This window comes from Sceloporus occidentalis, unplaced genomic scaffold (genome assembly GCF_023333645.1).
Source record: "Sceloporus occidentalis isolate IW3139 unplaced genomic scaffold, rSceOcc1.0.p SCAF_1, whole genome shotgun sequence".
NCBI lineage: Eukaryota > Metazoa > Chordata > Lepidosauria > Squamata > Phrynosomatidae > Sceloporus > Sceloporus occidentalis.
In genome coordinates, this window is record NW_028316981.1 from 72,215,370 (window position 1) to 72,243,117 (window position 27,748).

Here is a 27,748-nt window from a genome sequence, read left to right on the forward strand (position 1 = left end):
GAGTAATTTGTGCTCCTTATTCAAACAGACAAACAAAAAACAGCAGTTGCTCAGAAATGCCTTCAAAGATTTGCTCCTATTAACAGAAGACTGTTAAAACTCATACATATTCAAATATTCAGTACAATCACTCTTCTCTTCCTTCCTTCACTAGTCCATCAGGAGGCTTCTGTTCAACAGTATTGCGTATTTGCTGCTGATTCTAATGAATATGGCTAAATATGTTAGTCTTGTACCACAGTGGTCTGTACACAGGCCAAGCTTGGGAAAATAGCCTTTGACCATGCTGGCAGGAAGATTCTGGGAGTGGTAGTTCCATAAAAGTAAAATTTTCTGAGTCCTGATGTTGACACAGAAGTTCAATTGAATTCAGTGGAACTTACATCCAGATGGAAAGTGTACAGCCTAAGTCCCTCAGTGAGATGGCTTAACCAAATTTCATGACTAGTGTGAAAGTCAAAGCCATGTGATCACTTTCTGTCATTTTGTATAAGCAGCATCTTAGATTTTGATGGTGTTGTCATATGCCCCTGAAATATATGAAGCTGCCCACTACAAGAGAGTAAGTAATGTCTTGACACAACAACGCTCTCTCTTACTCTGACAGCCTGCATTTGTCACATCAAACCAATCAAGAGGTTACTTTCATTCCAGATTAAGGCTGATTCTCTAGAAATGCCTTTAGGCAGACAGGTACTGTGGTGTCTTGGCCTGCTACTGTGAGCTGTCTCATTGATCCCAGCTTTGCGTGTCTATTTCAGCTGCACTTTCTCAGAGGTCACAGTGAACCAAATGATACAACTGCACAGAACGAAAAGCTTTGCTCATCTGGAATGAATCAGCTCTGTTTCTGCCTCGGTGAGAGAACAAGACCTACAGTATGGCCTCTCTCTCTCTCTCTCTCTCTCTCTCTCTCTCTCTCTCTCTCTTTCTTTCTTTCTTTCTTTCTCTCTCTCTTCTCCTTCCTACCTTCTCTCCCTCCTTCCTTTTGTCACCTTATCTTTGATGAAGGTACAAAGGCATAGGAATTGAAACACATTTTTCCACAGAAGATATCACTGATTTAAAGACTGTGTGTTCATATATCACAACAAGCTATGGTTTATTGAAATATGGTTTGTTATGATGTATGAGCCTGCCCCCACTAAGAAATCATGGTTTGTTAATCAGCCATAAAACAAATTCCAGACTATGGTTTGTTGTTGCTTTATGAATTTGGGTTTGTTTAAACAATCTCTTATTCCAAACCCACAACCATGACTTGTTGCTGCCCAGATACCAGTGGTGGCTAGTGGCTTCAATGCTGGCAAGGCAGTGAATTTAGTCGGAATTGTAGAACTATTTAAGGGGCTGTATCTGTTCAGGGGATAGGGATCACCACAATGACACACCTTTGAAGTTCATACCAAATTCCAGAGTGGTTTCACTGTGACACTGACACATGAGACACCAGCTTCCTGTGCCATCTGTCCACCTTAAAATGAAGCTGACAAAAAGGGACAGAGGAAACAAGCAAGAAATGGATAAATACATCACAGTTTGTTGGGTTGTCTGCTGTGTAAATCATAGCTTAAGCAACAACTTAGTTAACACAAAACACAAATTATTGTGACATGTGTCATCTAATGAGTTCCAATAGTTGGCTATTTTTGAAATTGCCCAAATCTAAACCAGAAGACAGTCAATATTTGCAAAGCTATACTCTACATTTAAACTCATTTTAAAAACCCATTCCCTCTTCATGAGGAATCACTGGGGCTACAAGGATCTAAAGAATTATCAGTTCTTCTTTAAATTACAATTCCCAAGGTTCTTTCTGAGACGCCATGACAATTAAACATACATAGAACCAACATATGTTTGTAGCATGGATCTTCCCAGTATATGTGTGCATGTACATATGTATGCATACATAGTGAGCCCCTGGTTTCCAATAGGATTTGGATCCAGGACCCTCCATGGATATCAAAATCTATGAATGCTCAAGTACCATTGAATAGTAAATAGCATAGTAAAATGATGTCCCTTATATAAAACGGCAAAATCAAGGGTTGTTTTTGGAATTTATATATATATTTCAATATTTTCAAGCCATAGATGTTTGAATCCATGGATGAAAAATCTGTGGATACAGAGGGCCAACTGTATGTATGTAAGAGCCTTTGACAGCCTTCCTCAACTCTGTTTCCTCAAGATGTGTTGGACTACAGCTTCCACAATCCCTAGCCATCATTGCCATAACCAGTTGTATGATGCTGGTCAGTGTCTTCATCCCAGCCTCCAATGGGGAGAGACCTAAATTAATCTGTGCATTGGGAGATTTTATCTATGCCACCAAAGTAAAGGCCAAGGAAGGGGAAGTAATCTTGAAAACTTGATTTATGCTATTATAATTTTCTGACCTAAAGAATTATCATAAACCCCTTTGAGACTGCATCCAGGGACATGATAAGACAGACCCTCAACATCGAGAGCAAAAATCTCTTTAGAAGTAATTCCATTTTTATAGGCTGCATCCGCACTGCAGAAATAATCCAGATTGACACCATTTTAACTGCCATAGTGCAATACTATGGAATTCTGGGAATTATAGTTTTGTGAAACATTTAGGCTTCACTGTCAGACAGCTCTGGTGCCACAACAAATGACAAATTCCAGAATTCCACAGCACTGAGCCATGGCAATTAAAGTGGCATTAACCTTGATTATTTCTGCAGTGTGGATGCAGCCGATAAGAAAACGGATTACCTCTAAAGACATTTTTGCTCTCATTGTTGAGGGTCTGTTTTATCATGTTCCCAGTCATTACTAATCTTACATGAAAAATTAGAATTCTCACATATCCTCAGTATATCTAGAAAAATTAAAGTACACTGACCCTCTTCCCATGCACAGCTTTCAAGTTCACAAATACAATGGCTTCTGATCATAGGAGCTGTACAACAGTGGGAAATTGCTTCAGAGGATAGTGAACTCTCCCTCTTTGGAGGTCTTTAAACAGAGGTTGGATGGGCATCTGTCAGGAATGTTATAGCAATGTATTTCTGCAAGGCAAGGCGTTGAACTAGATGGTCCTTGTGGTCTCTTCCAGCTGATTCTATGATTCTGTATCCAAGAACACAGTGTTAGGGCACTTCTTGGAAATATTACTCGTATGAAGGGAACAGACAGGGATTGCCTACCTTATATCAATCATGAAAATTTCACTTAACTCCTGAACAACCAGGGAAATGAAAAACCACATGTGTATTAGAGTATTAAGGTGCTGGAAAAATGCATTTTTCACTTTCTGTTTCAGTTATCACATTAATACATACTGCATGGATCATTTGGTTGCTCCAGACTTGTAACATAGGTATGTGATTGATGTAATGGGTCTCTCCCTCCAAATCTGTGCCATTTTGATGAGTTTGAATCAAGTGATCACTGTTCCTACTCGAGAGTTGCTCTGTCTCCCTCTTCAGCACTCAACTGGAATCCTGTTGGTCAGGCAAAACCATAGTAGACCAATTGATCCAATTGCTGAACAAGTGGCAATTGACTAAATTGATTAAATGGGTCTACTCTAGTCCAGACTAACAACAGGATTCAGGCCTTGTAATGTACAATGGATTTGGTTTATTTAATTTTTTTTTTTTAAAAAAACACACACACCTTAAAATAATCATACAACAATTTGGCTGTCTATCTGCTACAAAGTTAAATCTTCTCCCTTTTTGTTACAAGATAGGCGAGGAAGAGCACCATTGGTTCTGGCCGGTGTGTAACAGAACATTAGTGCTTACAACAACAAGAACTTTGGAAGAGGGGTTTTCTGGAAAGCCCTTATGTACAACACTGTCTCATTCATCTGATCATGTTAAGAACTGGGCCCTGATCAGATTGTTAGGAATGGGGTAGAGGGGATGATCCTCACACATTTAATTACATTTGCTTCCTTACTGAAGATTTCTCCCATGAAGAAGGCTCAGTTGGTTCTTCCAGCACCTTGCCTCTTCTCTTCTTCCTCTTAAGTTAGAGAGGGTGGGAAGAGATGGAGGCAGTGACATGATCACACTGTTCCTTTGTCAATTGGTTTCTTCAGGGATTTGTCCAGGAATTCTGAAACCCATTGCAGTCTGATCCAAAGTGTTTCTGGGGCTGGAATTAACATAGCTGGAACGAGTCTCTGTGGTACAACTGGTCCTCTGCAGGAACTGGAGGAAATTCTCATGGATTGAACCTTCTGGACTGGAGATGCACAGTTCTTGGCCCAGAGGCTTGCTGAGACAGTGTCGTCCCAGCTTCGCTAGTTCCTCCCTGATTTGACGGTTCAGTAGTCCATAGAAAAAAGGGTTGATAGCAAAGGAGGAGTAGGCAAGCCAGGTCACAACAATCTCACCATAACTAGAAACTGAGGCAGGAGAGGTGAGAGAGCAGTTTAACTGGAAGGAGAAGAATGGAAGCCAGCAAGAGAGAAATTGGCCAACAATTAGGACCAAGGTCAAGGCAGCTTTATTTCCCCCAAACCAGCGTTCTGGTGACAGCTTGGGTGGCACATTCCTGGTTGTGATTATGGTAACTTGGCTGTGAATGGAGTCTGTTCTTTGTCTGGGCATGGTGGCAGTCCAAGATGGGACAGGCTGAGGTGCGTGCTGCAAGGAAGCAATCCGGGCCACTTTGTAGATGCTGCCATAGACAGCGAAGATGATAACAGTGGGAACTATGAAGCAGAGGATGCTGAAGATGATCACAAATACCTTCTTGTGGGCTCCAGGGCTCCAGCAGACAGTACATTTGCTGGCACTGCTGGCACCATTATCCTGGGGCCAGCCCACTAATGCCAAGGCAGCCACAAGAATGGACTTTACCCAGATGAAAGCCACCACAGTGATGGCTAGCCCAGTAGTCATCTTGACTTCATACCTCATGGGGTGGATGATATAGTAATAACGCTCTATACTGATAACCGAGATGGTGAGGATGGAGGCACTGATGAAACAGACGTTCAGGAAGATCAGCGTCTGGCATTCAGCAATACTGTACAATACTCGGTTGAAGCAGGCGGAGCTGGAAATGATCCCCAGAGGCATGATGAAAATGGCTGACAAGAGATCCACCAGGCAGAGATGGCAGACAAAGATGAACTTCCTCAGCAGAGGTGTCTTGAGGATGACAACCATGACCGCTGTGTTGGCAACCAAGGCAATGACACTCAGCATGACCATGAAGAAAATGCCAATGGCTTCTTGGAACTGGGAAACACCAGCTGCATCCAGTCCATAGGTAGAATTAATCTTTGTTCTGTTTACCATTGTATCTGAGGTCTAGTTCAAAGTGGCCTGAGCCTTAGCTACAAGAACTCCCAGTAGATGCTTGGAGCCTGTGTCACTGGCACCATCTTCTCTTCTCGAAGTGCTTGATTTCTGTAGAGAAAAGCAAAACTTAATAGTTTTTTCTTGTGTGATTGCAACCAGTGGCCATGCTCACTAGGGAAAGTCCAAAACAGTAACTTTTCCAAGCACTGAGTGTGGCATAGTTGCTATGGATAAGAAAACTTCAATTTGCCTAAATACAGTAGTCATTTGAAATTAAACACACATTCACCATGGATGACTAAAAAGACAAATAATAGTCCTAGAGCAAATCAAGCTTGAACTCTCCCTAGAAGACAAGATAACTAAACTGACTGGCGTACTTTGGCCATATAATGGGAAGACATGAATCCATAGAAAAGACAATAATGCTTGGTAGGGTAGAAGGCAATAGGGAAAGAAAAAGACTGATTCCAGATGGATGCACTCAATTAAGTATGTCTCAGCCCTGAGCCAGTAATACCTGAATAGAGCTATTGATCATAGGGTGACATGGAGGTTTCTCATGCATAGGGTCCTCATAAGTCAACTTGATGGAAGTTAACAACAATAAAAACATTATCTCTAGGAAACATGCAGAGGTAGCTGTGTTGCTAATTTAACAAATACAAACAAAAATCCACCAGTGATAACTTTATTGGCCACCCAAAATGCACAATATACTTGTTGCAAGCTTTCGAAGCTCCATGGACTTCTTCATCAGGCAAGATGTTACACACCAAACAGGAAGGGAAAAAAACCACAATTGGAGATGTTAGTCAGATGCCTGCATGTTGTTTTAGTCCTTAGCAAAGACTGAAACAACATGCAGGCATCTAACATCTCCAAGGTATTACTGATGGATTCTCTTTAGGACTTTGCAATGCATACTATTTTGTCATTTTCAAAAACGTATCTTTTACATAATGTTGAAACACCATAGCTATGACTTGTTATGGTATCAGTAATATTCCACATAAATGAAAGAATGCTATACCTTTCTGCTTATTTCATTATTGCATTTATAGCTTACATTTTCATGATAAATAATGAACCAGGTGGCTTTGTTGTTGCTGTGTGCCTTCAAGTTGTTTCCAAGCTCATTGCAAACCCACTTGGGAACCTGTCTTGAAACCAACCTTTAACTTTGTAGGTTGATAGATTTTTCAAGTGATGGGGTGAATCTAGTCGAGACCCATATTTAGTAGATAACATTCAGTGATGGCTTGATGAGCCCATGTTACTCTGGAAACATTTACCTAGTGGGCTCTCCAAACTTTTCTGCTTTCTCTGGTTAAACTTATACCAGGTGAAGTCAATGAAAAATCCCTACCTTTCCTTCTATATTTTGGTCTCATCTCATTCTGACATTTGTGACATCAAGAAGGGATTTGCCATTGACTCCCAGAGGAGCAGGATCAGCCCCTTTTAATGCAGAAGAAAGAAAATGAAACATAACAAGCCTGCATTATGAAATCATTGCTGACACAAGGGCAGAAATTAATCTGGGAGCTATTCAGTGAGTCACCCTAGGCTGAGATGGAATATTCCTGATACACCTTTATCAGGGTCATCACTGAGAGCAGGCAATGGTGGGTATTTTGCACAGTTATATCTTAGTAGGTGGAATAGTTTACTTGTTTGGTTGCTATGCATTTTATCTCACTGAACTGAATATGGCAGTTTCTATAGACTCAGTACAGAATGTGGATACCCATTTTTAAGAATTTTGAATACAATGGGCTTCAGTCTAAATTAATTTTAAATCAAAACTCAACATTGAGGGTGGCTCTGAATAAGATACATCCCCAAAGGTTCCTACAACTGATGCTTTATTCCTCACAATATAGTTAGACCTCCATATCCACTGATTTTTTAATCCATGGTCTCAACCATCTACAGCTTGAAAATATTCAAACAGAATATAAATTTCAAAAAGCAAACCTTTATTTTTCCTTTTTATATAATGGACACCATTTTACTGTGCCATTGTATAAAATGGGACTTTGGCATCCATAGATTTTGGTATCCACAGTCCTAGTGGAACCAAACCCCAGTGGATACCAATGTAATACAAGATGCCAAGGATGAGAGCTGAATTCAACCCATCATCTTATTCAAACATGGCTCTCCCTAGTTCACAAATAGGCATAACAGTGATTTATCTTCCATGGTTATTATGAGAAAAACTTGTCCACAGAGAAAGATTATGCTAGTTGTATTTTGAATCAAAGTTCAGATTAAAGCCTTGCATTATGTTGTTGGTTTCCACTGTCAAGTAGGGAAATCCACTGGGCAATTTACTGGTTAATTTCACACCTCATGAATTATTGCTTAATAAATCAAATGTTCCACATTTTCTTTATACACGCTCTCAAGTAAACAAACCAGGAAAGACAGAACTTCACATCACACCTGACCCTGTAATCCTGGCTTGCTGTTGGTTTATGAATCCTGACTTGTTTGCGAGCCTGAAGGGAAATGCAAGGTAGCTGCTTGATATGCTTTGTGTTTATGGAGATGTATTAATGTGGCCATAGAGTGTCCTTCCAAACTCTCTATACCATTTTCCTGTAAAGGGCCAGGACATGATACATCCGTTGTTGGAAATAGCTTCCTAAATTGAATCAGGAGGATTCCATTTCTCTCTCCCCTACAGCATCTATGAAGTTTCACTAGGAATTTCTCTTTCTTCATACTCCCCAATCAGCCTGAAATTCTGCTCTGGGATTCCTGAGCAGATGTTGACAGCATGGGGGGCTGAAACTGTGTGAGGCATGAAAATTACCCATTCCTGACTCCACAGAAGCAATTCCTTCCATCAGTGAATGTGGTCTGCTGGGTTTTGCCTAGCATTCTCTCCCAGTTTGGCAAAATCTCTGTAAATAAGTCTGATCTCCCTGCCTAATTTGTGCTCATTTCAGTACATGTTTTGTTACAGATACCTTCTCACACACATACCCTCCTTTGGTGAGGTGCAGTGAGAGCCCCCCCCAGTTGTGAGTTAAACACAATGTAAGCATACTCTCCAATGGCTGCATTCCCACTATGATTTAAAGCAAATTGCTCATCAGTTTATATGACTGTCATTCCCCTTTGAAACCAGTTCTGATTCTCAGTTTCAATTGCAACGAAGCAAGGCAAAAAAACCCAAACCCAAACCCTTCTCTTTCCTGACACTAGTTCTTTGGCAGTTCTTTTGAAAAAAATTGATTCTGAAGTGCGTTCAACAAGTGGGCATGACAGATTTGAATCACATCATTCTGGAAGGGAGGAACTAATGGCAGAGGGATATTTACCATCCCTCCTCCATTTTTGGTAGATCCACCAACCCCCTCCCCTCAGGAATGCCTTTGTGCTTGTGGTGTGACCTATAGGCACATGTAGGGTTGCCATAATGGAGGACCTCCAAACCGGGACAAATGTAGGACAAGGTTTGAAAATGTAGGACATTTTTTAAAAAAAAAATTTCCTGGCTAGGAAATTAAAAAAAAAGTCCTAGATTTTTAAACCTTTTCCTCCTCCTCCTCCCGGCCTGGGAGGGAGCCTAGGCCGGCTCCCAGGCTGGGAAAGAGGTGGAGGCTGTTCCTCATCGCGGCGATCGCCGCAGAGGGAAGCGACCTCCTCCTCCTCCTCCCAGTCTGGGAGAAAGCCTCAGCAGGCTCCCAGGCCGGGAAAGAGGCAGGGGCCGCTCCTCATCACGGTGATCGCCGCGGTGGGAAGCGGCCTCCTCCTCCTCCCTGGCCTCGCGCAGGCCTTGGAGGACCCCGCGGCCGGAGCTCCGACCGCAGAGCCGCCTCAAAGGCCTCGCTGGGGCCCGGGAGGGAGCGTCTCCGCGGCTGGAGCTCCAACCACGGAGAGCCTTCCCAGGCCTCAGCAAGGCCTTGGAGCCGCCGCGGGGGCTGAGGTGGCCGCGGTGGGCGGGGCCGTCCCGGTTTGGGCGCCAAACTGGACCAGGACCGGGTTGGCACCACCCAAACCGGGATTGTCCCGCCCCCCGGCGGGATATGGCAACCCTAGGCACATGATTTTTTAAAAAAACTGATAGAAGATTTGATTCATTGATTTTGCAACTACTTGCAGTTACTCGGGCGGCAAGCCAGGCAATCAGCAGCTCAATGAGGCAAGTAGTTTCAAAATCAATGAATCAAATCTATCAATTTTTTAAAAAAATATAGTTCCCACCTTGGGCTGCTGCTTACTTCACCGATGATGCGCAGATGACTGACATGCATTTTGAAGTGGCGCAAATTAGTGGGGATGAAAATCATGCCAAAAAAGAAGGGATTACAAAGAGATATTGAAAAGATCTGGGTTGATAGTGGGAACGATGGACCTTTTGGAATCGATTCACCGACACGAAGTGAAGGCGAACCGCAAACTGGTTTAAATGTAAGTTTTGGTAACTTATAGGCAGGGGAAGTATCTTCCATATCTGAGCTTGGAAAAGTTTTGAACTCCTGTATCCTGGATGCCAAAGTAATATGTCTGAAGTCTGTTGCACCTCCTGAACACTCTAACACTTGAGCTGGAACAACACAGTATGCACAAATTACAGTTTCTTTCTGATCCAGTTCTGCTGGTCTCCAAGGAAGCCTGGCATGGAGAGGAACTATATTATTTATGTGACCCACATTGCTGGAGCAGCATGGGATGCATGCAGCCATGCAGAAGCTGCCCTCAAATTACTCTGATAACATATACAGCTGGACCTCCACAGCTTCTTTATCCATAGATTTAACCATTGATGGCTTGAAAATATCCAAATAAAATTTAAATTCCAAAAAGCAAATCTTGATTTTGCTATTTTGTATAAGGGACACAACTTTACTGTACCTGTGTATTTAATGGGACATGAGCACCCATGGATTTTGTTATCCATGGAGGGTCCTGAAACTAAACCCCAGTGGATACCAAGGGCCACTGTAAATCAACTCTCAGAATGCTGTAGCAAAACATTTCTAAATCTTGGACTAATGCCTTAAAAACAAATAGGGTAGTACAAGCCCCACCCCTCAGTTTTGTAGAGGACAGTTTTCTGGGCATGGACTATGGGCACATAATATGGGGTACCTCAAAAATTAGCTAGGGAGCAAACTAATCTAATTCCAGGTGTTTATTTTTTAAAAAAACACTGAGATTCCTACCTTGGAAACACTTTGTACAAATACAGAATTTGGAGACAAAAATGCTCCAAGGAACCTAACAGTGATTCCATTTCCTCTGCAGAGAAGTATGATTTGAGGTTGACACAAGCAGCTTCTTTGGTGCATAGCATACTGTTCAAATCTTGACCTAGATCTTTATTTAGGTTTCACTTGCACCTTTGCATTGCAGGGCCAAAACTGCCCATGCTTTCCTCAGCTGTGGGGACAGCGGATATAGATTGGAAAGCTCACCTCACTCTCATATTACTGTTTTTTAAACTAAAAGCAGAATGTTTAATTTTTAAAACTAAAATCCAATGCCAGATCTCATTTTCTCTTTCTTTCTCACACACACAGCATATAACTTTAGTTATAGATTACAGCACAACTTTCAAGACACCCACAAAGGCTTGCCTAAATACGTTATGTACGTTCATTCCCCCAATAATGATGTAAATGATTAATTATGCTCATGATCATCATTGATCTGTATATATTCTAACACACATATATGTGCCCTTTTACAAAGTACAGGCTTGCATAGTCTGCACATTTTCATGCAAGTATACTATTACCCTAATGGTGCCAGATCCTGTCTTGATCTTGGGAGCTAAGCTGGGTCAGCCCTGGTTCGTACTTGGAAGAGGGCCCACCAATGAATACCAGGTGATGTAAGAAGGAACTGGCAAAACCACCTCTGAGTATCCCCTTGCCTAAGAACACCCGATATGAAATTCAAGGGGTTGCCTTGAATTGACAGTGACTTGAAGGCACATACATACACATCTGCACACCAAGAGGGACTTACACATCTGCATGTATTTTATGCACTGAGGAAAGCAAATAGCTCTCTTTCTCTCTTCTGTGTATGCATGCAGCAGTGGATGGATGTTCTGATCCAGAAAGAACTTTAAAACCAAAACCATAAACAAGCTATCCCTTTGACTTCTCCATCTGACCCCCTCCCCCAGCAATAATCGCATACTCTTCCTTTGACCGAGTTGCCTGGGCAACTCTATACTTGCTGAAGAGAGTGCTGGATATATGAGTGGGTCTCCCTCCAGCACCAAGAGCATCCCATTCTAGCAGCAGACTAGCAGCTTTGGCTCATGCTTTTGTAGCAACATCATTGTGAAGCTGTTTCTTTGTGGAACAGCTTTGTACAAAACCCCTAGTGGACAAAACAGTGGAAAGAGAAGATTGTCTCAAACCAAAATTGCTTATTGGAAGGGGAAAGGCACTGAAATTGCTGCACATACTGTGGACAAGAGAAAGATTGGAAATAACCTGTTTTCAAATAGTCTGTACCTGAATGGCCAGTATGGAGGTTGATAGAACATAAGTGTGTTTACCACATTGCACATGTCACACTTGGGGTGTGTGTGTGTGTGTGTGTGTGTGTGTGTGTGTAAGAAAGATGAAAAAGAACCCATCCAATATTATTTTTCTAGGCAGCATCAGAGTTGTAGTCTTGTGTACCCTGAAAGTGTTCCATAAATATATTGTGTTAGTGCATGCAGGTAATGGCAGTTCTGGGGCTGAAGGATCTAAGACAGATCTGGGGTACGTGGGAACAAATTTTGGAAGTGTTACATCACATGTAATGTGTTGGATTTGGAAGAAGCAATAACAGTATTATTCTTATTGCTGTTATGTGCCTTGAAGTTGACTCTGATTTATCACTACTTTATCCTAGGATTTTCTTGGCAAGATTTATTCTGAGGGGGCTTGCCACTGCCCTCCTTGGAGGCTGAGAGAGTGCGACTTGCCCAAGGTCATCCAGTAAGTTTCCATGCCCATGTAGGGATCCAGACTATGGTCTCCTGGAGTTCTAGTTCAGCATTGAAGCCATTATGCCACATGACTCTGACAATGAAAGAGCTATGTTGGCTACCTTTCTATTTCTGGGTAGAATTGAAAGTGCTCATTTTCACCTTTAAAGCCCTACACAGCTTGGGTCCAGGCTATCCGAAAGACTGTATTTCCTTATATAAATCAACATATGCACTGAAATCTGCAGAGGAGGGCTTTCTTTCAGACCCCAGCACCACCACCTTCACAGGTGTGGTTGGTGAGGACTTCAGAAGGAGTCTTCTCTGTACCTACTCACAGGCTATGGAACCCTTTTCTATGGGAGGTCTGGTTGATCCCCTCCCTGCTCTCTTTCCACTAGCAGGGGAAGACATTTTTATTTAAGGAAGCATTTGGCGGCAGCAGATTGAGCTTTTAATGGGGAGGGCATGTAGTGTTGTTTTTCATGTTTTAAATGCCTTTTAATGCTGTTTTAACTTGTGTTTTTCGCTTGCATTTTAAAATTTTCTATTATAATTGTATTTATATTTGTATATATTTCATATATATTTTATACAGAGTTTTAAAACTGTATTATGTTTTAATGTGTGGTGTGGTGTGCCACCTTGGGTCCTGCACCAGTCGAAAGGCAGGATATAAAAACAAACAAACAAACAAATATGAAAAGTAACTCACTTGTAATGCCAGAAAAGAATCTTGTGACAACTTAAATTCTAGCAAATCTTAAGGCATAAGCATTCATGCACTTCAGACCACTTTATCAGATCCATCTGATGGAGTATTGTAATTCAGAGTCGGTAAAGGCTTGTGCCAAAAAACAACAACACCTGATAGTCTTTGAGTTGTCACAAGGCTTTCTGTTGTTTTTGCTGTAACATGCTACCAATAGCTTCCCTTCCCCCTTCAAACTTATCACCTATGATGAGCAATGCAGCTAATTACCCCTGTCATAATAACAAGTCATGAATTGCTTTTTTAAAGGATTGATCCAATCTTTGCTTCTGAAGGAAGCAAAAACTGGCAGGACCTGTGGGATGCCTGGACAAGGAGGAAGACTCCTGGTACATCTCCCCTCCAGTTGCCCATCCTTCTCCATTGACTTCCCTGCTAATCCTGTGACACCAAAGTACAGGCAGTGCTTTGCACAAAGAGCATAGAGAAGTACAATTTGTGAGGCAAAATTGGCCTGAGACCATTGAAAGTGTACAAAGAACAATTTACTCCTCACCACAAGATTAGAATGGCTTGGGAGGCATCCCCTAGGGCCTTCCTGGCCTGCAACAGCTTAGACAAAGTTGCTGCAATGGATGACTCCATAACCTAATAATCACAATCCACAAACCAAACCCAGGGCTAGCTGTGATCATGTGTTCAAAGTTTTCACTGTGCAGTCACACTGCCTTATTTATAAAAGGTTATGGGAGGTACAGATCTCAGCTTCTTCCATTTGCAGCCCTCCTATGCTTACTTCCTTTTTTTTCCACTTTTTTTCTCCCTAGGGAATAATATCTGTTAAGGAGACATGTATAGCTGCATGGTGCCTTTTAAAGGATAAATAGAAAGGGTTCCATTGTTTGATAGTGCCCAAGCAATTTCATCATGGACTTAGAACTTCAGGCAATGGTTGCCTCAGATGTTGCTAGACTAAAACACCCATCACCTTCACCCACCATGACCAGTGAGGAGGGGAGCATGAATTGTAGGACAACATCACTAGGAAGCATTCCTTGGTCTCTTTTCACACACGCAGTGTGGGAATCACTTCTGCATGATACTAACGCAGAGCCTGCAAACAAATGGTTTTTTTGGACTACAGCCCCAGAATCCCTCAGCCAGCAAGGCTACTGAAGGCATGGGTGAATAATGCAACCACATCAAGAGATGCACACAACTAACCTAACTCACACAAGCTGGCATCCTGTTGGTTTCTTCCAACTAGAGTAGACCCATTGAATCAATTGCTCAGTGGCAAGACAATATGTAGGTAAATCCAATTGATTTAATGGGCCTAGTCATAGGATTTAGGCTACAGTGCACTATGGCACACATGCTTTCACAAAATATGGAACCACACCAGGTGAGAACAGCTTCAGTGCTGCTGGCTGCATGAGTGAAGGGAGACATAGAGTAACAACACTTCCAATGGCATTGGTGCACTTTCAGGTAGGCATCCTGGTGGTGGTGATGATGACGACGATGACAATCACCCCATAAAACATACATTACTCTCATCATCATGTGAATAACATGCTGAAGAGCTGAAGCTTCATTTGGTGTTTCTATTGATGTTCTGAAGAGGGAAGCTAATTTTTTTACTTGTTTGTTTTAATCTAAAAATTTAAACATGCCTTTCCAGTGGCATGGGAAACTACCTATACTGTAAAGTCAAAGGCTTTCATGGCCGACATCCATAGTTTTTTGTGGGTTTTTTGGGCTATGTGGCTATGTTCCAGCAGAGTTTCTTTCTGACGTTTTGCCAGATGCTGGTGAAACATCAGAAAGAAACTCTGCTAGAACATGGCCACATAGCCCGAAAAACCCACAAAAAACTACCTATACTGTGTTCAAAGTTCACTCTGTTACCCACAGCAAGTCCATTTGCTGAACTGCAGCCACATAGGATCATTGCAGTTGGGATTCATTTGGGAATTTTTGAGCATCTGGCCACACAATGGCCATGTGTGTCGTACATGCACTCATATGCAGCATGCTTTCAAGTCACTTGACAACCCATGAATTTCACAGGGTTTTCTTAGGTAAGGAATACTCAAAGGTGGTTGCCATTACCTTCCTCTAAAATTTAGCCTACAGCACCTGGTATTCCTTGGTGATCTTTTATCCAAGTGATAACCAGGCCTGACTCTGCTTAGCTTCCAAGATCAGACAGAATCTGGTGCTCTCTTGATATTTAGGCAGACATAGTAACCATAAAAGAAGATAATGAGGTGAACCATAAAGGATGAGCATATTCCAGTAGTATTTTATTTAAAAGTTCAAGACACACTGATAGGAAGACACTACTGAAACAGCTCTCTGCAAAAAACGTAGGAAACACACACTCACACATACAAGTTGATGCGAGTCAAAGCAAACTAATGTTTTAAACTCAAAATTCATCTTCATAATTTGATTCCAACTGTTTTGAAAGCACTCCAAGTCATTCTTTTCCCCAGAGCTGACCAGAAAGTTTTATTTTCAGTCTATTCCTCTTCTGTTAGAGACATATTAATTGCCACTTGGTAGTTTATGGACAAATAAGAGGTTTTATACCAACATACATTAGCCATGTGTCGCCTTTGGTCATACAGACTAGGGGCAGTGGGAACTGAAATCCAAAAAATCTCTGCAAGTTTGAGAAGCTGACTTTAGTCTATTTCCCCTTTACTTCACTAATTGTCTGTCTTCTTAAACAGGAATGTCTTTTTTAAACTGGTAGTGCCAGGCAGTTCTCCCCATACCTCCCCATGACAAAACAGGTTTTCTATCTCTCCTTTCCTTATTTGCACTCTTATTTTCATGCTTCTCGCTGTCTCTCTCTCTCCTTGAATTCAGGTGAGCAAATTTTGACCCCACACCTCAAACAAATGTTTACTTGTGCTTTCCATTTCTCACAGTGTGTCTGCATCCCCCTGCCCAGTCTACAATGCAATGCCTAACACAGCCTAGCAATAATACCTGAAGGTATCCATTCTCCTTGAATGGTTCAGCAGCCCCTACAATGGGAAAGGGGCAATATATTGCACTTCTTTTTCAGAAAATGAAGTGTCTGCCTCTGACCCCAAACCTACTTCCTCCCCAGAAGCTCCCAAGAAGAAGAAACTCACCCAAGACAAGTGCAATGGGAAGTTCTTGGGTGGTCAGCAGCCACCCTGACTTTCGCCTTCTCTTGGTCAGTGAGTTCTTCATAACTGGCAGATGAAGACAGCATTCCTGCCCGGCCCTGATGATGGAATTCAAGACAGCTTGATCAGTTCTCCGTGATCCATAGTGTCCTTTCTCTCCCTTAGGCAGCCAGCTGGGGATGTTCTTCTGGCCTGCAGTACCAGCTCCACAGACAGGAAGCCAGGACTATTGTCCTATTTACAATGATCGGCTTTGTTTGTGGAATCAATGTCCTTTCCCCACTGAGAAGAGAGACCCCAGGCAGGAGGGCATCTGATGCACCCTGGAGGTGGTTTGGCAGGGGAAAGATGCTGGGAGGATGCACAAAATCCCCAGGAAGGTGTTGCCTCCTCTCCTGTAAGTCACTGTTAGACAGATTTTCCACACCTGGAATGAAGAAGCAAGGCAGGAGCGCCTGCTGCTGCTGCTTCTTCAGTGTGTGGATGCTGGCACAGGCTGTCACATCTGGGCTCTGCCTGGCCTTTTAAAGCACAGTCTGTCATTCACAGGGAGAGGTCTGCTGGGTCCTAAGCACCTTCCACACAGCATAGGCTGGGGTGACCCCGGCTGGGTCACACTCTGCAACTGGGCAGGGCCACAGTGGTGGCTCTGAGGCAGCATCTGAGGCATTCGCCACTCTGCCAGGGAGATAACGGAGCCTGGCTGTTTCCAACCAGATGCAACAAGCCTGACTTCAAAGAGGGAAAGGGAAAAAGAATAAAGAGAGCTGGTTTTTTTTTCTCCCCCTCCTGTGGTGAAAGCTGAATTAATGAAGCTAGCTCCCTGGAAGCTTGATAAGGCTTGTGGGCATGCGGTACCATGTTCGATCCAGGGGTTCTGTCCAGCCAATGTTTAAAGACTGGCCAGTTTTTATACTATTATCAGTCATACATGTATGTATATAATGATTCCAGTTTTTAACATTACCAGTGCTAGGATTTGCAATTTTTGTTACTTAACCTTTGTTGTTGCTTTGCTTTAACTTTGTATTAAATTGATTTAACATCATTCTGTCCTGTCTTGCTCTCTCAAACCATACCCTCTAACTGTCCTGATTTGATAGGGATAGTTCTGTTTAATCCACTGCAGTCCCACTTTTTCAGCTGCTTCTAAAATATCCCTGTTTGTCTCTCCTCCTCCCACTATTCCCTTTTATCTTCAGATTCCAATTGCTGCAAACTGAGTTCAAAGTGCAAAAATAATTTGCACTCCATTCACTCCGCAGCGGGGAAAGGAGCGGGGGAGAAACTTGCCCTTCCCAGCAGGCTCAGGCAAAATCAAACTGCTGCAATCCCTCATAGCTTGTGTGTTCTTCCTCATAAATAAGATTTGCCATTTTGGCCACACTCTGATGTTATGTAACCACGTGTCTCCTGGTTTTCATCTGTGTCATGTTGGAGGGTATATAATTTTTTGTTGTAATATTTGGGATGTTTTTGTCTTTGCTGCCCTTCTGGCTGTGAAAATCAGAGATGAACCAATGCATGTATGGCCACCTTTCAGTTATATCAATGATTGATAACATGCATGTTTGAATCAACCAGCCTAGCTCAATTGTCAAAGAGAGAATTACAGTAACGCTTCATATTCCCCAAAACAGGATTTTTTGTGGCAGGTGATGCATTGAGAATAATTGAGAATAATCCTGTGCTTCAGGGATGGAGAAACTGGTTCTCCAGATATTTTGGAGTTCAGCTCCCAGAAGGCCCAGCCAGCATGACTAATAGGTTGGAATTATCAGTATGCAAAGGGATCTTGTAGCACCTTTGAAAGAAAGAAGTTGGTAGCATGAGCTTTCGTAGTCTTGAGCGTACTTCCTCAGACGCATGCATGCTCAAGTCTACAAAAGCTGATGCTGCCAACTTTCTTTCTTTCAGTTAGTCTCAAAGGTGCTACAAGATCCCTTTGCATACTGATTTTCCAGACTAATATGGCTATGTCTTTGAATTCTACCAGGCTGGAATTCTGGCAGATGTATTTATGCATTTATTAAAATATTTATATCCTGTCTCTTATCTGAAGATCCCAGTGTGGCTTACAATAAAATCAACTTTTTAATACTTTAAAAGATTAAAAATATATTAAATAATTTTCAATTTAAAGGCTGAAAATTCAAAACAGCCAAAAACAATTTTAAATAATATAACTATCATATTATAACTAATATAACTACATGTGCAGCCTGGATAAAATCAGTTTGGCTCAAACACTTTAATTACGATCCAGGTTTTAACTTGACACCGATATCAAGGTGCCAATTGGGCCTCTATAGGGAGGAAGGGATTTCACAACCAAGGTGCCATACTAGGAAAACGTTTTCAATTAAATTGAAAAGGATTCAGTTTTGCCTCTATTTAATTTTTTCTAATGAAAGATGAAGAATTAAGAAATAATTTAATCTGAAACATTTATTGTGGACCAGTGAGATAAAAGTATACTCCCTATCTCTTGTGTGTACAGTTTTCCACACATCAGTCAAACCATATTTGTTCATATATGCCTGTAAAATAACTGTCACCATAGATTGTTTCTTTGGTGGAGGTGTATTTCTGTCTAACAGAAGATCCACAGTTTTGTTAAAAATCACCACCAACTATCAAATAAACATATTCTAAAGCAACAAGGTTACTAAAACAACTATGAAACATCTCTGGTACATCACTATTAGATCCATAAACATTAATCAAAACAATTAACTTTTCAAAATATCTAAAATAAAAAAACTAACAGCTCCATCTGGCTTTATTATTGCTCACTGTACTGAAACAAAAAGATGTTTGTGGATTAAGTATGCCACACCCTTATACTTTCTAGAAATATCTGTAACATAGATCTCACCAACCCAATTTTTCTGAAGGCTGTTTGCATCTTCTGCTATCAAATGAGATGCTTGGTTGTCCAAAATAAAAGTTCCCTACTCTGCAGCAGTGGTATGTGTGTTAAAAATACCTCTAGTTGTCCTTAACCAAGGAAAATAGGTTCAGATTACAATTGTATCTGGAATGATACCCTCCCCCATTACATGTTACAGCAGAAGTGATGAAGGAAATAAAAGCAGGACCCCTGCTGGATGGCACCCAGCCCAGCATCCTTTTTCACATTGTTTCCAACTAGATGCTTCTAGGGCAGTGGTTTCCAAACTTTGGTTCTCCGGGTATTTTGGACTTCAACTCTCAGAAGCCCCAGCCACCTTAATCCACAGGCACGAATTCCAGGAGCAAAACATCTGGAGGGCCTGAATTTGGGAATCACTGTTCTAGGGGCTTTATCACAGAATTGCACAAGCCTCTTTCTCATTACAATCGCAATTGTCAAGGAAAACTGAACTGTACCCACTTTTTATTCACGGCATCACTGCACATCTTTGTAATTGCATGACTGCTGCCATCAGGTTCTCTTCCTGACACTCTCTTAATTCTGCCGCACTGCCCTATGCCCTACCCAACATGTCTTCTGAGTTTTTCAATGCTGTTTTTATTTTTTGTTTTTGTTTTTTGCACAGTTCTGGAGCTCCGATTCTGCAGTTTATGAAGGGGTGGAATTAAAAAATAGGAAAATAAATAAATAAAGGCAATCAAGTTGCTTGGGAATAGTGAGGTGAAGAAGTAAGGGAGACGAGAGGACACTAACACCATGTGACTGCCAATAACGCAATTGCCCCGGCAGCAACGTTTTGCACCTGGGGACCAATGTAATTGCGAGATCATTGACAGGTTTCTCCCATCAGTGAAAAAGGGTGCTCTAACCATGTTTAGGGGATGTAGCAGTTGCTGGTTGGAAGCAAAATCATTCAATTGGTATTGCCAAAGCTGATTTCTTCCAGGTATAATTGCGGTTTAAAAGATGTAAGTTTTAATCTCTTAGGAAAAGCAACAACCAGAATGTGGAGACTATGGTCCTCTCTTAGCCATTGCTTTCCAGCAAGTGATGTTGAGTGGAATTCCATCTCTGAGTCAGGAGGTTCCCTTTAGAGATCACAAATAATTGCCATCAGGGCCAGTTTAGGACATTCTACCACTCAAGGAAGAGAAGTCAATGCCACCATGCTGCTACCTTCTTCCTGATGCTGTTTGGGGTTATCTTGTCCTACAATGTCTTCCTCTGCAAATGGCTTCATCACAGGCAGTAGGGTCCTTCCTCTGTGTGAAATGCTGGAGCATTGAAATAATAGTCCAGAAAGCAATAGGAGGAATGCTGCTAGCAGATTTGCAGTAGCAACAAAACCCATTACTTTAAATGTAACAGTTCACCACTAATTGTCATATGGTGTCTTTTGCCACTGTGATAAAGTGACAGTGGGGTACCTTTGAGGTAGCAGCCATCAGCAGCGTGAAGCGCACCTAGGCCTTATTACTGCTGCCTTTAATAGGTAGCAGATGACAGTGGAATGGACAGACAGGGGTAAAAGATGGGTAGAGAAGTGTGTGTGGGTGTGTGCAGTGAGAGTGTGATTTACTGCCCTGTTGGTCTGTGGAAGGGAGTTTACCTGTACTCATAGAAGAGATGGCCTGTTTGCCATTGATAGATTTGCCCTTCATATCTCTGTGTGTGTGATCTTGAACTTGGAAAAGTTACTTTTTGAACAATAACAATAGCCTTATCCTCCCATGATTTTCTTGCTAATCTTCCTTTAATGACACCCAAACTGATGGCTATAGTTACACCTTATGTAGGCAGATTCCAGATGTTAACTGTGAAGTATTTCTTTTGATCTGCTCTGAATCTGACACCATTCAGCTTCACTGGATGGCCCTGCATTCTAGTATTATAAGAAGGGGGGGGGGGGGTGTCCCTCTGTCCACTTTCTCTATTGTATATACATTTACAACCACACTTGTATTCTAATCTAAATAGATTATTATATTTCCAAAAGGTCTCAACAATAAATAGTCAACCTCTGTAACTCAAAGCCAATTTTGTACAGTCTTCCAATCCTCTAGTCACCATTGATAATTTTTACTAGTACTGTACCATCCTTGGATTGCAGGCATTGCTGCTGCTGCTCTTAGGTCACAAAACAATTACACTGTGTGACCTAAAAAAAGTATGCAAATTTGACTGTTGCTGAAAAACAGTTTTTAAGATGTGCTAAAGCTATTGTGTTTTAGTAAATGGAATAAGAAGCAACTGCACTCCAAAATGTTTAGACAATAACAGTCTCTTTTTTAAAAATTCATGTTTTACTGATGACTGTCTTCTCCATTATTTATGTGTCCTAGGATGGAGCTTGGTCCCAAGTCCAAGACTCAAATCAAGGTCTAACACTATAACTACTATGCCAGACTGTCTAAATTGAATACCTTTGACTGGGAGCAAGATCCTTCTATTGCTGCCTTCACTACTTCAAGCAAGGCCACGTATCTCATTGTACTTCTCTGTTGTCATTTTCTAAATGAAATAAACTCCACGGTCTACATTGTAAAACATTTACATAGTGTATATTTTTCTTGTTCATTTACATGCTTGTATACATGGTTAAAGTAGAATATGAGTGATACTCATTTGTTTCAACTCTTAATAACCCCAGCCAATAGCAACATTTTACATAACAAGTGTCAGCGATGTCCTTTATGAGTTATTGGCTGAATTGTGACTTTTTAAAAGAGCTTTTGTGGAATTGGTCTAGAATCATTGACCTGCATTTCCTTTCCTTTCCTTTCCTTTCCAGTTCCCTTCTCTTTACTATTATCATGTATTTGCATGTAAGACAGTGTTTCCCCAGAATGTTATGTTTGTCCAGTTAATTAAATGTTTGCTAAGCACTCAGGAAGGTTCAAAGAAAGCAGGTGGCACCCCTGCTGTGCTTCCTCCCCATGAGCAGAAATGAGAGGAGATCAAGAAAGAGAAGCTATGGATGATGAGAGAGGATGGCCTGTGTCATCCTTTAGACACACATTCAAGTATTTTAGATAGTAACCAGGTGCGCTCTTGTTGTTGTTGTTGTTGTGTGCCTTCAAGTTGTTTCTGACTTATGGCAACCCTAAGGCAACCTTATTATGCGGTTTTCTTGGCATGTTTCTTCAGGTGGGGGGTGCCATTGCCATACTCTGAGGCTGAGACAGTGTGACTTGTCCAGGGTCACCCAGTGGGTTTCATGGCTGAGCAGGGATTTGAACTTTGCTCTCCAAAGTCCAAGGCCTACATTCAAACCTACACTCTCACATATAGATTCTCCAACATTTCATAGATGAAAATCAGGACATATGAGGCCAAGTAACATCAAAGTGTGGTCAACATGGCAAATATTAATAATGAGGAAGAGCACACAAGCTAGGAGAGACTGCAGCAGTTTGCTTTTACCTGAACCTGCTGGGAAGGGGAAGATTCTGTACCCTTCTCTTCTCTCCCTCCTGCTGAGTGAACTGAGTACGAACTACAAAAGTAGTGCAAAAGTAGTTTGCAGCAACTGAAGTAAGATGAGGACAAAGGGGGAAAGTGGGAAGAGGAGAGAAAAACTGAGACATTTTAAAAGCAGCTGAAAAAGTTGGATGACAGGGGATTAGCTGGGACTGTTTATGTCAGATCAGGACAGTTGGAGGTTTGTACACTTCTTGTTTGGCTGCTCTTGGGATTGTTATTAGAATAGCAAAAATCCTTCCAAAAAGGTCTAAAAATGCCCACAATAAATGACTTTTAAAATGAGAAAAAGTTAACCCCTACAGCAAGGAGATGAATAATCTCGTCCCCGTTCCATTGCTTTTGAAATGTAACTTTCTTATTCCCTAAGAAGCACCACCAGTAATACTACCATTACAGATAGCTACATTACTAACAGGTTGCTTCTAAGCTTTGGCATAGATTTCTTTTCTTTATCAGTGTCATCCCTGCATGTGGTACGTTACAGATAGGGTTGCCATTTACTTAGTTGGAGTATGGCCAGAATAGCTTTTGTACTGCACCAGGAATATGTGTGGTCATTAAAGATGGATCCCCTCTTCCCATTAATTCTCCACAACAACCCTGTAATGTAGCTTTGTTGACACATAGTGATGACACATAGTGATGGCCCGACTAAGCAGTGGTTTGAGTATGGGTCTCCCTGTTCCAACATTATTTTATACCTGCTGGTTACTATTAAAAATGATACTAATGCTGAAACACAGTGATGGAAAAAATGCAAAATTAACATACTTAATTTGTATTGTATACAAATTAGCACAATGTGCAAATTAAATAGTCAGACTTGGGGAACTAGAATATGGCAACTAGTCTAGAAAGTAATGCTGTTGCCCCTTCGCTCTAGTATTCTTGTCCCAAGATACAGTGGTTTGGGGCTTTGGACCTAGCTGTTCTGGGTCCAAGTCTAAACCCTCTCTGCTGCTTGGACAGCTTTCTCCTTCTCTTGCAATTGCAGTACTTTAGGTAGGAATGAGTGAAAATTTCATTTTGGTTTGATTTTTATTAAGAACTTAGCAAAATTCATAAGCTTCTTCATATTCAGGGTGGAAAGTTTTTAAACAATTGGATGAAAGAGAAACTGAATCAGACCAATCTGTCCATTTCTACCCAGGCCTTTGACTGCTTAATTCTTGTAAATCTAGGCCTGAATTCCTGTGTGTATTCCATTCAATCAAGAGCCCCTTCAGATCAGAAAAAAGTCTCAGAAAGTCCCAGGTTTTATTCCTGTACAAACTAATTTTATTTTAGAGATCCACATGACATTTTCCTCACCCTAGATTATTTCCTAGGAACTCTGAACATTAGCAAAGACTTTTCTTTCCTACTTCTTAGCTCTCTCTAAATCAGTGCTTCTCAATTATTTTCTGTCATGCCCCCCTAGGAAGAAGAAAACATTTTGCGCCCCCCACGCGACTGTAAATAGTATCATTTGTCTATAAAATTGTTATAAGTACACCTTTGCATAACAGAGCCTCGCGCCCCCCTTTACGGAGCCTCGCGCCCCCCCTGGGGGGCCCGCCTCACTATTTGAGAAAGGCTGCTCTAAATTAACCCAGTATGCTGTCTGTGTTATCTCAGCACCAGCTAAGATGGCTGCTGCTAGTAAATATAGTTCTTGTTTCCAGGACACAGTTTCAACAGAGATCACGTGAAAGACAGAGGAATATTTGCACCTAAACAAAATGATCCTAATGTTTAACTTGTCAGCACTTTGACTTTTTATTGTTATTGTTAATTGCCTTCAACTCATATCAGCCTTTTGAATGAGACATCTCCCAGACCCCAGCCCTCCACTGCTTGGCTTAAGTCTTGTAGATTCAGGCCTGTGACCTCTCTGATTGAGTCTATCCATCGGGCATGTAGTCTTCCTCTCTTTCGATTGCTTTCTACCTTTCCATTTCTGAAATTATACCTGAGTCTAGATGTGGCACATGATTAATGGGAATGGGAGGAGGAAGAACGCAGGGGGAGGGGGAAAGTATTTTAAGGAAATATGGATGTAAACCTGTGAATAAATCAAATCAAAACAGAATGAAATAGAAACTCTTCCCTTCTGAATAAGCCCCATGTTAGTGAATTTTGGTTGCATTCTCTTTTATTCTTCCTGGCAGGCTTTAACCCTTTATATAGTAGGCAGGAGAATTTCATGCAGGGGTAGCTGTACCTTCAATGTGGTCAGTGAAAATGAAGAAAGATGTATTTTCAGGCTGTTCTTGAAGCATTTTCTAAATCTTTGCATACTAGGAAAGAACTTCAGACTTTAAAAACTGGAAAGTAGAACAAAGCAAAACTGTCAGATCATCTCCATCCCTAGCCCTGAACATTAACATGTAGCTGTTTGTTGGACCAGAGAGTCTTGGAATTCCCTTCTAATTCTGCATGACACATTTGACTGAAAATATCAATAGGTCTCTTAAATAGTTTTGTAAAATGTCAGACTCACTCTAAACAAGGGCCGTTCTAACAGTTTTGGCAAACCAACTGTTACTACCATTTACACATCCCCAAAGGCTTTAATTGCTACTGCGATTCCACTGGTGCAGTTATCTCTTGGCAGTCCATAGTAGCTCTTACCTACTGGAAACAAGATCAGCTACTTTAGTGGAAGCAACACGTGCTCCTTGAAAACAGTTAACATCTTTGCTTGTGGTATCTGCCAAAACAGTTCCTTCTATAAGAAAATTAGGCCTTCATTCACATGTACAAATGACATCCCTATCTGGTAGTGAGCATGGATGTAGTACCCAGGAAAGGAAGCAGGGATTTATTTGCAGCAGCTCCCTGTGGAATTCCCTGCCAAAGTTAGTTGTTGGGCTTCATCTCACAGCTAAAACAGTTTCTTTCTGCATTGCCTTTGATTCCCAAAACTGATCTGGCTGTTTTAACTATTTGGCTTTACATGTTTTTTTAAGGACCATTTTTGGTTTGTTTTTAAGAGTTTTCATCTATGTATTGTTATAAATGGTTTTATCTACTGAGCATTGCCACGAGGGTCCTGGTGGGCTGAGACATAATATATAAATGCATTGAATAAATCATATAAACCATAACACTTTACCCAGAGTTTGGCAACCTGGTATCTTCTGGATAATTCTGGATTACATCTCGTACTTGCTTGTCTTAGACATGCATGTTTAGGAGAGCTGTAATCCAAAATGTCTAAAGGGTATCAGTTTGCCTATCCTATTCTAGCTCACTTTACCCACCTCAGCCCTGATGAGCTGGGTTAGGCTACAAGAGAATGATCAACCCATAGCCACCCAATGAGTTTCACAGATTAGCAGAGAAATGAAATGAAGAACCTCCTGATCTTGTCTGACACAATAAAAATAGCCATCCATGGCCAGATAAATAAGAGGCAGAATCATGTAGCAGTTAATGTAGAAAGAGATGAGCTGTCCAAAGGCACCTAAGGCATATACAGGGTGAACAGGGGTCCTCCTTTTCCAGGACATATCCTACATTTTGACCTTCTGTCCAGAAGGCATTTTGAAATGTCCTCCATTTTGGGTATGACTAAGAATGAGACATTTATATTTAAATTAGTGTTTTTAGCTTTTTATTGTGTAATGTCCTCCATTTTTCTTGATTGTCCTGCATTTTGCAGTGCCTTGTCCTGCTTTGCAGTGGTGACATCTGCTCACCCTGTGCGTATAAGACTGCTGGGAAGAAAGGGCACAATTTTTCAACTGCATAAATAGTAACTCAACAAACATTTTAGAGAAGATACGTTAATATCCAGCATCTGGGCCAAATCCAGTTCCCTCCTACTAGATTTATATATATCCATGTCTTCACCAGACAGGTCTGTAATGGTTGTGAGACTGAGAGAAGCCATCCTCCAAAGATCCTAAGACTGGCAGGTTCATATAGGGAAATATGAGCTTTCAGATAGCCTGGTCCTAAGCTGTCTGTATTGGCCCACAAGTTACACCACTTTTGAAATTATCTGCAAGATCCTAATCACAACAGGGGATAGAGTTATCCAACAATGATGGCTCTTTTCACTAGAACTCCAGCAAAAGAGATGTTCAGTGTGCCAATCTTTCAACTTTATCACACAGAGGCAAATTGTTTAAATCCCACGCAGAAACAGGATTTTAAAATTCAGAAAAAACCCACAATTGCGGGATGTTTTCAGACATGTTTACTTGAAAGAGAAATAACATGAAAATAACTCGAATGGAAAGTTGACAAAAATGACTCCTTTTAACTTTTGGGATTTCCTGAAAGTAAAAAGGAGTCATTTTTGTCAATTTTCCATTCAGGTTATTTTTGCGTTATTTCTCTTTCGGGCAAATGTTGTCTGAAAAACATCCCGCATTTGTGGATTTTTTTTTTCTACTTGTAAATCTAGCTTTTGCCTGAGATTCATCCAGCGTGATAAAGTCCTTTGACTTGAAATGAGTCCTAAAGTTTTCTATTTGCTTCAGGGCAAGATTTCTGGAGTCTGTTAATCTAGGGGAGTTCTCCTTCATAACCTAAAGATCTTAGTTAACACAACTGGAGCTAATTGTGCTATAGTTTTTTTACTCTAGCTAGACTGCTTAATTTTTCTTTCATACATTAAATTCAGTGCATCTTGAACCTGTGAATACATATACACAGGTTGCTGGATTGTATGCTTGTAATTACTGACACTTCAGTTTTATTTCTTTCCTCCTAGTTGGCACCACCTTCAAGGGCTTTGAGATCACATTCCTGAACGAGGTGGCCCTTGGCAAAGAATACTGATGCCTAGACCTAACACATGAAGGAAGTCTGCCCTAGTGGTAGGTCCAGTGCCATTAAAGGGTGACACCAAAAGGGGATGTCCCTTTTGGAGGAGCTACTTCAGCTGTGACTGAGGGGAAAAGTGATGATGACACTGTTTGTCAGACAGATGAGATGAAGCAAGAGATTGCTTGTTTTGTCTTGTCTTCCTACCTGAATTCTAAACATTTACCAGCTATCAGAGGAATATTAATGCCTACTGATAGGAGAGATGTGTTTTAAAAGGGGGAGGAAAGAGGCAGAGAAGGGGGAATGGCCATTGCAAGTGGAAGGTCACGCATTTCCCACCTGTGATCCATCCACTCTTTGACTGATGTTCTGTTTGTACATATTTTATACAATCCTTTCATGCAATCTGATACTATTGGTGTGTTACATTTGAACAGGCTTGTCTGGCTGTTT

General features: G+C 41.3%; 2 protein-coding genes across 5 annotated transcripts in view; one reads left to right on the top strand and one right to left on the bottom strand.

Annotated features, from left to right (window-relative positions):
- The window catches only part of PCBP4 (poly(rC) binding protein 4), a 104,602-nt gene extending 83,014 nt beyond the window's left edge, over positions 1 to 21,588 (top strand). The window contains exons 14-16 of one of the 2 annotated variants that reach the window (XR_016281267.1): positions 762 to 858; positions 12,177 to 12,262; positions 21,394 to 21,479. Coding sequence is in view for 1 of the 2 variants with exons in the window: in XM_089524823.1 (XP_089380949.1) it covers positions 762 to 858; positions 21,394 to 21,470 (174 nt within the window). In the remaining variant the exon portion in view is untranslated. Of the gene's footprint in view, positions 1 to 761; positions 859 to 12,176; positions 12,263 to 21,393 lie in introns of both variants that reach the window. The other variant, XM_089524823.1, reaches the window with a different exon arrangement.
- LOC149321586 (putative G protein-coupled receptor) lies at positions 2,776 to 25,461 on the bottom strand. Of its 3 annotated transcripts, XM_089524860.1 has the most exons (3): positions 24,738 to 25,461; positions 16,117 to 16,232; positions 2,776 to 5,405 (listed from the first exon to the last, which is right to left on the bottom strand). In XM_089524860.1, exon 3 carries the CDS (start codon positions 5,292 to 5,294, stop codon positions 4,068 to 4,070), a length of 1,227 nt encoding a protein of 408 aa, XP_089380986.1. In that variant the 5' UTR covers positions 5,295 to 5,405; positions 16,117 to 16,232; positions 24,738 to 25,461; the 3' UTR covers positions 2,776 to 4,067. The 3 variants fall into 3 exon arrangements, with proteins under 3 accessions (XP_089380986.1, XP_089380996.1, XP_089381005.1); XM_089524870.1 differs by lacking the exon at positions 24,738 to 25,461 and having other exon boundaries at positions 16,117 to 16,599; XM_089524879.1 differs by lacking the exons at positions 16,117 to 16,232; positions 24,738 to 25,461 and adding an exon at positions 6,667 to 6,747.
- Positions 25,462 to 27,748: the final 2,287 nt, after the last annotated feature.